This window comes from Diabrotica undecimpunctata, chromosome 1 (genome assembly GCF_040954645.1).
Source record: "Diabrotica undecimpunctata isolate CICGRU chromosome 1, icDiaUnde3, whole genome shotgun sequence".
Classification (NCBI taxonomy): Eukaryota; Metazoa; Arthropoda; class Insecta; order Coleoptera; family Chrysomelidae; genus Diabrotica; species Diabrotica undecimpunctata.
In genome coordinates this window covers 7,773,108-7,787,470 of record NC_092803.1, presented here as the reverse complement: position 1 = coordinate 7,787,470, position 14,363 = coordinate 7,773,108, and the positions used below count along the sequence as shown (strand labels likewise).

Genomic DNA, 14,363 nt, shown 5'->3' with positions numbered 1-14,363 from the left:
TTGGGCAGTGGGCTGACAACCCACTCCCAGAAAAAATACAATGTTACAAAACGTGAATATTTGCCTCGGAATACATGACGGAACTTTCAGAAACGATTCAAGCTACGAAACATGGACTATATTTTTGGAAACTGGGATGTGAGGACCCTAAATAAACCAGGAGCTCAAACCGCACTTCTGCAAGGACTAAAAAGATATAAGCTCATGATTACTGCTCTTCAGGAGACAAGATGGCTGGGAAAAGGTGTCAGGGACACTAAAACGCACACAATTTTATGTATAGGGAAGGAACAAGGAAGCAAAAAGTGTGGAGTTGCATTTGTAGTGGATAATTATTTTAAGCGAAAAATCATAGACTTTCAGGCAGACTGTAAAAGAATATGCAAGTTAAGAATTTGCAGACACTTCTTCAACCTAACAATGATAAACATTCATTGCCCAACAGAAGAACAAGAACAATAATGACATCAAGATTATAATGGGTGATATGAATGCTAAAATAGGTAAGGAGCCGCAGTTCTATGACAGAACTGGAAAACACTCACTGCACAATGAAACAAGCGAGAATGGGGAGTTTGTGATAAATTTTGCCACCAGTAAAACATGGTTATAAGTTCCACGTGCTTCCCACATAAAGACATACACAAAATGACTTGGATTTCACCAGATGAAACCACGACCAATCAAATCGATCATGTTCTGATAGACAAACGGGCAGCCAGTAGTATCTCAGATATGAGAACACGACGAGGAGCATGCTGTGGATCAGACTTTTACTCCAAACCAAATTTAGATGCAGAATTAACAAAGAAAGAAACGAAAGACAACAAAGAACAAACAAACCGAACCTGGAAAAACTGAAGATTCAGGAATGTAAAGAGAAGTTCGAAGAAGAAGTCGCAAATGAGTTAAGGACGCTAGAACTGCACTGAAGAGGAGCATGGTTCGATGACGAGTGCAGATAAGCAATAGAGGAAAGAAATGAAGCACAAAAAAATGTATATAACAAGAAGAACACGGGAGGCGAAGAAGGGAAGACGAACATTATTTGAAGTCGCAAGATGGAAAGAAGACAAGATATGTAAAACTAAAAAAAAAATATGAAAATGGATAAATAGAAAAATGGAAGAAAATTTCAAAAACAACGAAATTAAAGTGGCTTACGAATACGAAGATGAAATACGAAGATAAAATAGGTACAAACTACGTAGAAGAGAATGAAGTAGAGAATGGAGTAGCAGCTTCAACCATAGAGAAAGTTCTCGAAGCTACTAAGGGCCAGAAAAACAATAAAGCTCCGGGGGTTGACGAAATACCAGCAGAATTGTATAAGGTAGGTGGTGACCACCTAGCAAGTCACATCCACGTGCTCATCAAAGACATATGGCAAGAAGAGAAAATACCCGACGAGTGGAAGAAAAGTATAGTCTGCCCGATTATTAAAAAAGGAGACAAACTCCAGTGCAAAAACAACCGTGGAATTTCTCTAATATAATAATAATAAACACATAGAAGACGTGATAGCTTCCCTACGAGAAGACGAATTGACAGTTGACAGACGAAAAGAAGACGAATTGATATGACAGCGGCCCAAAAAGAAGACGAGAAGAAAGTTCCCACGCTCACCTGTCACACCTGCCACGTGCCACACTTGGCTGCACATCAAAGGATGCAGCTTTTTCCCACGGTCAGAAAAATTTTCCCAGGCTCAAGTGTCCCAATCCCTGCTAATGAACATTTCTATAAGACCATGCAGAAAGCTGTACCGCTCTCAACATCAAAAGGCGTAATAAAATTTTACGAAGATATACCGGCCTGCTCAATCCATTTGATACTATAGGTTTACAGCATGAGTAAATTTTCCGCTTAGACACAGTGAGACCTGTATAACTTCAAGCTGAATAAATGATTTAAAAACAGTTAATTGGGAACAGTTTTTTCTGTTCCACCAAAAGCCAGTTAGAATTGCTTCGGTCATTCGAAAAATGTTAAGAATAAATCCATATTAATCCATTAAATTTTTCACTCTTTCCTTATCATTCTCCTCAACATTTCTATATAAATTACTTTCTCTTATGAGAACTAAAAGAGCTATGTTCTGAGTGATGAACTTCATTTAAATTATTTTTAGAACTTGCTGGGCTTTAAATATGTCTCTTATTTCACTAATTCGTTATTTTGTACGCCCCTTTTATATTTCTTTAACTGTCCCTTGCAGTTTTTTCTGCCCGATTAACCATCGATAATTGAATGGCGATCGAATTCCTAACAAAAATAATGCCACGTCAGAATCCTCGAAATTAATATCAAATAGCACATGTCTTGGTTTAAAACCTTCACATTCAGTATAACACACCCTGTCAGAACTTCAACGTCTTGTTCTTCTCCAAAATTTATATTCCGAGCACATATCCGGGCGATATTAATTCCCCTTGTACCACACAACTTTCTTCAACACAAAGTATTTAGTGGAGTTCTTTATCGAGGGGTTAGAGGTGGGAGTTATGAATGGGCTAAGTAACGATTTACGGAAAATAAATATGAAAACTAGATAAGAACAGATTGTTATTTATCGTAAATGTGTAAAGTTTTAGTTAATCTAATATTCTTAAGGAGGGTGTAGAAAATGTAGTAGATGAAAGACTAACCAGTACATCAACAATTAATGTTTAAGAAAAAAGTCAACCACGAGAAGAGCAGTAAAAATTGTCCTTAAATTAATGACTTATCACCGAAAGTTTCTTTAGGCTAATATACATCTTGTGACTACAAAACAAGATTTCTAAAACAAAATGGCTCAAATCACAGTAGGTGCCTTCACTTATTATACTGATGGTTCAAAAATACACGAAGAGTATATTATCAATATCCAATTCGCTGACTGAACCTTACTTTTCCGAAAATTAAACTATAATGTGTAGTTTTAACAAGATACAAGCGGGAAGGTTATCGATTAATCGATGATCATCCTTATTCTACCGGCTTGTCGACTTGTGTATATAGCCGTGATCCAACGGCACCTGGAATGGTAGGCCTCTCGCCAAACTTGACGATCTTCGGTCCATACGGTGAGTCCTGTCGTTTGTCAATAAATGAACGCGATTCAAAGGAGCTCGGACGCAGGCACGCAACAAGTATAAATACTACGCGCCATGGGAATTGCCAACCCAAGATTGGCATTCCCCTCGCATTTGTATTCTGACTTAATATGGGCATAAAAAGAAGAAATAGATCTTTTTTTTATTCGGGATTTGTTAATATTTCTTTTTTCAAATTGTTTATTTTCTGTTTAACTTTTTTGTTTTTTGTTCATTGTTTACTAGACACCATTGATTACTTTCCATTTTTTATTTTATGAAACAAGCATCAGAGCAACACATGGTATTCTACGAACGAGCACAGATTCACTGATTAAGGTATTTTTTCCACATGTGTAGTGAGGCCCAACAAGTTTTACTATCGAACCAGATATTAGATATTTTTTAAAATATTACAGTACATGTCCTTAACTGCAAGTGTCTGTCTTATAATTAATTGGTTTTTTGTTTTTTTTATGTCGTACATTTCGAGAAATAAACATTTTTTATAGTTATTTTTTATATCCAAGATCTTGACATTTGATAAATTAAATATGTGGCCTGTTGTGGTGGAATGGTGTCCTACTGCACAAGAATTTTTCTCTGGTTTGCAATTACTTTTGTGTTGCGTTATTCTTTGTTTTGGCCACTGCGATTTTTGCCCTATATACTGTTCATCACATTCGAGACAAAATTGTTAAATGAGATGACTCTGTAGCATTTCTGTTTTACCCCGTAGATATTAAAACAGAAAAGGAAAACGAAAAGGTCCAAATACAATACATATAAAAAAAAGAGTGGGAAGACTTCTATAAAGAACTACTCACAGAAAACCGCCCAGATTTCATAGAGACAGACACAGAACAGGAACAACAACAAAATCAGAATGAAGAACAGATTGACATAACATTAATCGAGGTAAAGAATGCCATAAAGACTTTAAAGAACAAAAAATCAGGGGGACCAGGAGGAATCGTTAATGAGCTAATTAAGTACGGAACGGACAAACTACACAGAATTATACACGAAATGTTCAGTAACGCTATAAACCTGAACGAAATACCAGATGAATGGTCCAAAGCATATATATCCTCGATACATAAAAAGGGAGATAAGAAGAAATGCGGGAACTACAGAGGCATCAGTGTGATAGCATGTATGGGCAGGTTATATGAAAAAATACTGAAAGAAAAACTGGAAAAATCTATCTCAAATAAAATCGGAGAAGATCAGGCAGGGTTCACGGCAGGAAGATCTTGCATAGACCACATATATACACTCCAACAATTAATTGAAAAAAAATTGGCAAAAAATAAACCAGTACACATGGCATTCATAGATTTAAAAAAGGCATATGACACGGTCCCCAGAAAACAACTATGGAACACGATGAAGGAAATCGGAATAACTCAGAGGTTAATAGAAGCCGTAAAAAACCTTTACAACAACAAGAAGGTAAGAGTTAAAACCAGCAATAAATACTACAACGAATTTAAGACCACAAAAGGCTTATTGCAGGGATGCTCTACATCTCCGACACTGTTCAACATATTCCTCGAACAAATATTAAAACCATGGAAAAGGAAATGTGAATGGATGGGAATACCAATCCGGGACAACTTCTTGTACACATTAAGCTTTGCAGATAACCAAGTGGTAACGGCTCAAGATGAAGAAGATCTGTGCTATGTGCTCCGAAAATTAGAAAAGGAATACACAAAAAATAGACTGGAAATAAATCTAGAAAAGACCGAATATTTAACAACAGAGCAAGAACCAGTGAGAAACTTGGAAATGGACGATAATAGGGAAATTAACGGTACTGACAAATTCAAATATTTAGGATTCATACTCTCAAAAAATGGAACCACCGAGCAAGACTGACAAATTCAAATATTTAGGATTCATACTCTCAAAAAATGGAACCACCGAGCAAGAGATAACCAGCAGATTAGCACAGACAAGAACATGTATTAAACAAATGAACGGGGTACTGTGGAATAGACAGATTACCAGAAATACAAAGAAGAGAATTTATAACACCTTAGTACGCAGTATAATGACCTATGGAGCAGAGAATTGGGTAATAAATAAACGAAACAGGTCCAAAATCACGGCGACTGAAATGGAGTTCATGAGAAGAAGCTGCAGAGTGACAAAAATGGATCGCATCAGAAATGTGGAGATAAAACGAAGAATGGCAGTAGAACAAGACATACTCAGCTACATCGAAGAAAAACGTTTAATTTGGTATGGACATGTGAGAAGAACAGATCATACGAGGTGGATAGCATAGATTTCGGATTGGAGCCCAATAGGAAGGAGGAAAAGAGGTAGACCCCGAAGATCATGGAGGGATGAAGTGAACGAGGCCATGGAAAGACGAGACCTTACAAATGGAGAATGGCAGAACAGAAATGACTGGAGACGTTGGCTGAAAGAAGGGAGGCGGCGACAGCTGTAAAAATCCTTATATATTATTATTATTAAATAATAATAAATATAGATATTAAAACACCGAAAAATATTCTTAATATTTTTGCGTCTCTGAGAATGGTAATTAAGCATTTTTGAGTTTGTTTATAATAATTATAATAGCTATATAAACTTGCGTACTTAAGAAAATAAAAAAACCTTTTTAACATGTGCATTTTGGACAGTAATAACCCGACAAATGGCACAATGCTGAGTTAATGCTATTGTACAAAAAAGGAGATCCCCATGAATTAGAAAACTACAGACCTATAAGTCTTCTTAGTCACCTATAAAAATTCCTTACAAAAATAGTAACGAATCGTTTGATTTCTACCAGCCAATAGAGCCAGCGGGATTTCGTACCGGATTTGGAACAAATGATCATCTACAGAGCAATAAAACGGTAATAGAAAAGACTGTCGAATACAATCGACCACTCGTTCTGGGTTTTGTAGATTTCCATAAAGCCTTTGACACAGTAGCATTTGACAAAATCCTGGAAGCGCTACAAGGATGCCTAATTTACTACCGATATACAAGTTTAATTTACAATGCAGGAGTCCGACAGGGTCGTACCTTATCGCCTAAACTGTTTACCGCAGTACTAGAATATGCTTGTAAAAAAAACTGAACTGGGAAGAGAAAGGCCTGAACATTGACGGTAGAAGATTAACACATTTGAAATTCGCAGACGATATAGTTTTGATCTCGGACAACCTCAAGGAGAAATGTACAATGCTACATGAACTTCATTTAGTGTGTGTCAGTTTGGCTCTTAAAATAAACATCTCCAAAACAAAATTCATAACAAACCTAGTACCCAGCCGAAATATCAATATTGGAGACAACGAAGTAGAGCTGGTGGGAAAATACATATATCTTGGACACGAAATAAGGATCACAAGAGACAACCAAACATGCGAACTACGAAGAAAAATAAACCTCGTATGGGCAGCCTATGGAAAACTCAAAGACATCCTTAAAAGCGATGTACCAATTTCTTTAAAACCTAAAACATTTGACCAACGTGTGTTGTCTGTGATGACCTATGGTGCCGAGACTTTGACATTGACAGCTACAACTTTTAAAACGCTGCAAATAGCTAAGAGGAAAATGGAACGGTTAATGCTGAGTATATCGCTTCGTGACCGAGTTAGAAATGAAGACTTACCTTTAATAATAGTTACCGATGTAATTTCCCGAATTGCCACACTGAAATGGAACTGGGCCGGATACGTCGCGCGAATCAGTGATGAAAGGTGGACGAAGAGATTGCTTGAGTGAAGGCCGAGGTTAGACAAAAGAAGTAGAGGAAGACTCCCTACTCGTTGGACTGACGATGTCAAGAAAATGTCAAGAAATTGGATACATAATGCTCAAGATCATTATTTGAGCACAGTGGACAAAAATGAGGGAGGCCTATGTCCAGCAGTGAACGCAAAGGGCTGGGCGATGATGATGATATTGATAGTGTTCTTTTCTTTGACACGTAGCCAACACGCTAAAATAATTTACTAATCAATATCTCGTTTCTTTTATTATTTATTATATTCTCATGCGTATAAACTATTATACAGAAAAAAAAGTCGACATTTTAAATGTGGAGTTAAACATAGACTTTTTTATCTCTTAAGTTGAATGTAACTTTCAAATAACTTTTTCACTAACATTCCGTTCCAAAATCACGTTACTCAAACACTCTTTAAGCCCATCGAATACCAATTCGACCATTAGTCGATTCCCGCCTCACAGCATTCGCTGGACGCATCGCTGGTCCCGGCGGGGGTTCCGAAGACCGTTCGTGCGGACGTTCGCCAGATTCTACGCTGCCACCGAGTTTTTTCGGGAGGATTTCGACCAGCACCAGCAGAGAAACTATTACTTGGGGAGAAGTTGTCGCATTTGTCTCTGACAAGAATGTACGGGGCCTTAAGAAAGAGAATTAATTACCTGCATGACAGCAATGAGTTAGTGCTCTATGGTCGGTTGGACGATCTGGTCTGCTTGTTTCGGTGTGTGCTAACGGGTCAGGAGATTTTCGGGTGTAAAAAGTTCGGTGTTTGCTGTTTAAAGTTTCGAGTGACTTTGTGATTTAGATTGTGAGCTTCGATCTGACTAGGTATATGTAATACAAGAAAAACGGCAGCATTAGAGCCAAATATAAAAAATATACGTATAACTCTAGATCTAATCTAAATAAAGACACTGACGTGATAGATATACCAAATTTTGTACTAAAGGAGCAACAAAATATTGGATGAGATAATGTTCTGTAATAAGAACACATTATATTCAAATCTTGTAGTGATTAGTCTTAAGATATGGATTATGTCATGCACAATAAGATAAATAAGGGAAAGTAGCCTAATTTCGGATACCATTTACAATTAGTGTCATATTTTTCACCTAATAACACATTTTAAACTTTTATCTACTCAAGAGTACTTGCAGAGTAATATAGAAACTAATTTTATTATCATAGACAATTTATTGAAAATCTTTTTTACAAAAAATATTGTTCAATAAAATTAGTGCTTTTGTATGTCAAAAATTTTAGGGCTCCTAATTTCGGATACCCTATCCGAAATTAAGACACCATTTTGTTCATCATAAGAATAGTTACACATCTTGACAAAAGTCGCAAATATAGGTTTTCTTCTTATCAGCATTGGCGCACATCTCATGACACCACTTGAAGCACTTTATACACCTTATCCACTTCTCACCGTGTGTATCTTCGGAATATAAACTGTCACAAAACATACATTCTGTGTCTCCATCTTCATCGTCTACATCCATATCAGAATCATCATCCAAAATAAGGTCATCACCAGGATGTGAAGTGTCACTACTACTCGATTCAATTTTTTTCTTTTGCTTTTTTTGGCGTGGAGTTTTTTTTCTGTTGACTTGATTTAATTCGTTAAGTTATGTTTTGGAGGTGTTCTTTCGATAATGCTTTGTGGTTCTGGTCTTGACTGACCTCTTGTTGGTAATACTTCCCCATGATTTTGATTTATGGGTGGTGGTGTTCTTTCTCTTTGTCTCTCCATTATAAAATCGTGATCAGAAAAGTTATTTTTATTAAAAGGATATATTCCAGATTTGCGAAAACCATTCGCGGAAATTTCTGCAGTAGCACTTTTCAAATATGCCGGGCACATAAGCTTACAAATTTGATACGAGTTTATGGTGCGTCCAGGATTTTGCCTTAACCACATCTCAATTTGTTGCGAATAATATGTTTTAAATGGTGACATAAAAGACAAATCTAGAGGTTGTAGTTTGTGTGAACTGTGCGGCGGGATACACAAAATTGTAACGAAATTTGCACGTCCTGCTTCTATCACATCTATATTTCTTGTGTGGCTGTAGTGACCATCAAGAATAAGCAGCACTGGGTCTTCACGGGATGGTTTCACGTGAGCTACGAAATGCTGTAGCCATTGGGAAAAAATGTGCTGCTGAATCCAACCTGATGGATGGCAAGCTGCAATAGAGCCAGGCGGCGATCCATCTAATAATTCCACTTTCATGTTCTTTCTTGGAAACACGAATAATGGAGGGACAAACCCACCAGCAGCATTCATACAAAATACAACAGTAACTAATGCGCCTCTTTCAGTCGCGGTAACAGATCCAACCTGTTTTTTTCCTTTTAATGTTATAACACGAGTATTCTTGGACTGAACCGTTGTTATGCCGCTTTCATCAACGTTATAAACTCTTGCGGGGTTGAAGTTAACTTTTTCCATTGACGTTTCTAAAAGATCATAGAATCTGCTGACATTTTCTGGGGTAAATCCCTTAATTCGGGCTTTCGAGATTCCTTGTGGTTTTCTAAGGGACAAAACTGCGTTTCGCCTCATAAATCCCCTTAACCATTTTTTACCGGCAGATTCGGCATGGGCAAATGGATGACGAAGACCATTTCGTAAAGCTATTTGATATGCAAGTCTCTTGATATCAGCGGTCCCAATTCCGTAAAATCGCCGGTCCATTTCTAGGCAATACGAGACTAAATCTGCTTCCATTTCTGCAGAAAGTACTGGTCTTCTTCCAATTTTAACAGCAACCAACTGCTCCGGAGTTTTATTTTCTTGCTTAACATAATCTTCCAGAGTTGATTTCGGAACAGCAAATAACTTCGAGGCTTTAAGATACCCCATTTCCTTTCCCCTGACGGCACGGATAGCACGTATCATTCGGTCTGGATCCCATTGTTTATGTTTTTTACTTGTTTTTGGCATTTTCTTCTGAAAAGAAACAAAAGTTTTTATGCTAACATGATCATCAATTTAAGGTTCCTAATTTCGGATATCCGAAATTATGGGACTTGTACTATCCGAAATTAGGAATTTTTTATTTTTAAGGTTAGGGCCTTCTAATTTATATGTGATTAAAATCTGCTTTAAATTAGTAGCAAAAATCAAATAAAACAGGTTTCTAGCTTACCCCTGCCAAAAGATCAAACTTCAAACAGGAATAAAAACACGAAAAAATAGGCTTTGAAATACGACCGAAAAAAAAACTGCACAATAACGTTTGGTGGTTTCGGCACTGCCATCTAACGGGGAGCAGCTCTACTACCTAAACAATTTAAGATAATGTTCTCTGTGGTATTCAGCGTGACATACGTATAGGTTTCTGTTCGCAAATAAAGAAACTTTTTTAGATACACCGCTATCCGAAATTAAGACACTATCCGAAATTAGGCTACTTTCCTCTACCAAATTTTGTACTAAAGGAGCAAAATCAGCAAAAAAATATTGAATTAGATAATGTTCTGTAATAAGAACACATTACATTCAAATCTTGTAGTGATTAGTCTTAAGATATGGATTATGTCATGCACAATAAGATAAATACATTAAAAAACAGCCATGACTAATATGACGTTACTAAATTAATTTATTAGGATTACTGTTATTTGCAAATATTTATCATTTTCCTTGCATTTATGCCCTATGTTGAATAAAATTGAATTTTAAATATTAAAATCGGTATTCGTAAAAAAATATATTTTCTCGGCTTCCAATAAAGCAATTTTTTCATTTTCGAATAGAGCCAGCCATCTAAAAAACGCATTCCCAAATGCCAGAGATGCTTTAGTTTTGTTATAAATAAATTTTAAATAAAATTTGTATCAATTCGATGGTAAAAATTCAATATTTTTTTTGATCAGAGTATACTATCGAAAAAGCATTTCAAGATTTTTGTATTTTGTAATTAAAGTCAGTTTCCATAAAAAGCTGTTGTAAAAATAAATAAACGTTGCGCGATGTTTGCCATTTTTTACGATTCTCATGAGATCATTAGAATGTATTTTACCATTTACCGGTCACTATGGAATTTACATTGTTAAAGCCCAATCTTCAAAACCTATGGCATGAAATTTCGGTTTTGATTTTTGGCAACATGCATGGTACATTGGAGAAAAGCGTTGCTTAGCGATGTCCGAACGAGCTTCACAGTAAGGCAACATCGGCAGAACTTTCTCTTTCTACAAGAAGGTTAGATGTGGCCTTGATACAAGAGCTCTTGATATGACAGTGCCTAATAAAGGGTCTCTTGAAGTTCCGAGCACTTATGTAATAGTTAATGGTAGACGTACAAATAGTCGTTTCCTCATTACTAAGTGTCGTGATTTCCTACCATACTATACCATACATTTCCTAGCATACAAACTATCTCTCTCCATCAGCTTCTACCGGTAGCTACCCTCAAGGACTTAGAGAATGTCCACTGGTTTTCTGCACTTGGTTACTTGATCAAGTGTGTATTGAGTGGGTAAGCGACCTCTACCTTTGAGACCTTTCCCGAAATTCCAAGTCTCTTAATAATTATTTTTTCTTACAATATGCCCAAATAGTTTTAAGACGTAAGGTAAACCTAGGATAGTCTGCGCGCTAGGAGAGATTACGCACTATTCAGAACTCGCTTAGGAGAGTGAGGATAACACCACATTCGGTGTTATTTATATACGTTAGGCAAACAACCTTCAGTCGAAATCATCCATCGTTAAGCAGAACTGCGTATATTTTTGTAGCCAAGACTTTTATCAAATTTAGGACTAACGATACATTTTTATTATGTATTGTTTGTATGAATAAACTTATCCTAGCTATTGAAAAGTATTTTTATAACATTCATGATTTAAAATGGCGGTGCGCAATCTCCCCTACCTATTTAGGATACTTCGCGCATTTTTTTTGTAGGAGAGATTGCACACATACGCATGGAAATGGATATAAGGGGAGTTTGCGCGCTGAAATAAAAAAGCATTAATAAGTTAACAGCTTAATCTGCCCATTAATAGTTTTATTTTTTGTTTTAGAGTCAAAATGCCAAACTTCTATACTCGAAAATCAAACAAATGTTCGTGGAGGGAAGATGACCTACTTCGAGCTGTAACTGCAATTAACGATGAAAATGTTTCTGTTCGTGCAGCAATCAGGACGTTTTCTGTTCCCGAGTCGACAATAAGATACAGAATGAAGAAAAATGATTTTTCTAAGCATGCATTGGGTCCAGACTCACAATTGGGTAGAGATACTGAACATAAATTAGTGAATCATGTAAAGAAGTTGCAAGGTGTTGGATTTGCTCCTACTCAACGAGAACTCAGAAAACTTGCATACCAACTAGCTGAGAAATTGGGTAAAAGACATATTTTCAATACAGATAAAAAGATAGCTGGAAAGGTTTGGTTGTCTTCCTTTATGAGGAGATATCTAGAGCTAATGGTTCGAAAAGCTCAGGGAATAAGTAGAGCTAGAACCGAAAGAATGAGTCGTGAGGAAGTAAAAAATTATTTTACTCTTTTGGCTGACATTTTAACCAGTAATGATCTTTTAAACAAACCAATATATATTTGGAATTGTGATGAAATTGGAGTTCAACTTAATAATGAACCAAAAAAAGTTGTTGCATCTAAAGGCAGTAAAGATGTTCATGTTGTCACCAGTGCCGAGAAAGGAGAAACTATCAGTATATTAGCATGTTGCAATGCCGAGGAGCAATTTTTACCTCCTTACTGCATTTTTAAAGGAGTTTATGCAAACCTCAATATGCAAAAGGTGCTCCATCTTCGTAAACCCCCAGGTAAAAACCTACTCATACTTGATGGACATGCCTCGCACATGAGCAACGCCGACATGCTTCAGATTGCTTCAGACAATGATATAATTCTTCTGTGTCTCCCCAGCCATACAATACATTACCTTCAGCCTTTAGATCGAGTAGTATTTAAGCCTTTCAAAACTTATTTTAAAGACGCCTGTCAGCAGTTAGTAACTAGACGAAGTGGGACTGGAAGAATTACAAGAGAGGATTTTGGTGAACTTTTACAGTCAGCTTGGTCTCGTTCTGCTACTGTTAGACTTGCAACTACAGCATTCCAGGCTACAGGTATCCATCCTTTAGACATAAATGCTATTCCAGAGCATGTTTAGCTATTGGCTTGCGACCAAAACACATATGAGAACGCTATTGAACTAACAGACTCATCCATTTCAGTAACTGAATTGTCTACTACGCTCGCTTCTTCGACCTCTAAAATGACTTCTCAAGTGACTCAGTCTACTCCGCCCGATTCTTCAGCTGCGTCAATATCTAAAAATACTTCTCAAGTGGCCCATTCTTCTCCGGAATCAATTTTCTATCAACCTTCAACTTCCAAGCTTACAACTCCAAAAACTGATGACATAACACCAAACAAACTTTTGACCTAAATATCACCAATTCCATGCAGTTTAACACCATCACGAGTCGAAAGAAAAATAAGTGCAATGGATATCACTGATCCAAATTATATCGAATCTAAAAGAAATAAAAAATTTGGCAATCGCGCAAAACAAAAAAAGTCACTGAGAATAAAAATAAAGAGATAACTTGCAAATATAATAAACTTAAAGGGAAAAGGAAAAAGATTGAACTAAAAATTCAAATGAAATGTCCATGTCATGTCAAATGAAATAAATAACTTTTTTTTGAATAAGCGCAAGCTCTCCTACCCTTGCGCGTAATCTCATCTACCCGGTTAGGAGAGATTGCAAAAACACTTTTTTTTTAGATCTCATGTTTTTTTTAATATAAGAGTTTTGCATTTGAGGTATTTTAATTAGTATAGCTAACATACCAAATGACCCCACGTAACACATTTTCACGTTCAACTTTGGTAAACTAAAATTTGTGCTATTTTTTCGAAATCTGCGCAGACTATCCTAGATTTATTTTATGTGAGACAAATAGAAAATAATCGAGTCTACATGTGAAGCTCTTGGATAATTGAGGATTTGTTCTGTGTTATGTCCATGAGATCCGAAGCAGTATTCTCCAGCACCACATCTCTAAGGAAGAAGAAGTAAATTTTTTTTGTCCAAATTTCGGAGCCGTAACTGAATATATGAAATATTAGGCACGCACCAATTTTCTTTTGGTTTTCTTCGACAAAGACCGATCTTTCCATAGTTTTGATGATCGACTCATACCATTTTTGGCCATTACTATTATCTATAGTTTATTTTTATGAACGAGAGAGTAATTAGCATAATTTTAACTGGTAGCTCCGACCACTCCATGGGCTTGCTCAAGATTAATTGAAAAATTACTTTGAATAATTGTAAAAAATAAATGAATTATTTCAGTGTTATAAAGTGTTATGTGTATGTAAACAAAAGTGACCTCTTTTATCACACACTATATTAGAACTGACTGGCCTACATTAAAAAGGGTTTTAAAAAATTCACATTTTTTTTAATTTTTAAAAATTACAAAAGAGAAAAAGAGTTTTTAAAACCGTCTAAGGTA

At 36.3% G+C, this 14,363-nt stretch overlaps 1 protein-coding gene across 1 annotated transcript; it reads left to right on the top strand.

Moving 5' to 3' along the window:
* Positions 1 to 11,896: 11,896 nt before the first annotated feature.
* On the top strand, positions 11,897 to 13,006 carry LOC140431085 (uncharacterized). The gene has a single exon (XM_072522787.1). The coding sequence runs from the start codon at positions 11,897 to 11,899 to the stop codon at positions 13,004 to 13,006; it is 1,110 nt and encodes a 369-aa protein (XP_072378888.1).
* The last annotated feature ends 1,357 nt before the right edge of the window (positions 13,007 to 14,363 follow it).

Bases quoted from the DNA above. Each gene is read 5' to 3' on its own strand.
- LOC140431085 (XM_072522787.1), top strand. From the start codon at position 11,897: ATGCCAAACTTCTATACTCGAAAATCAAACAAATGTTCGTGGAGGGAA.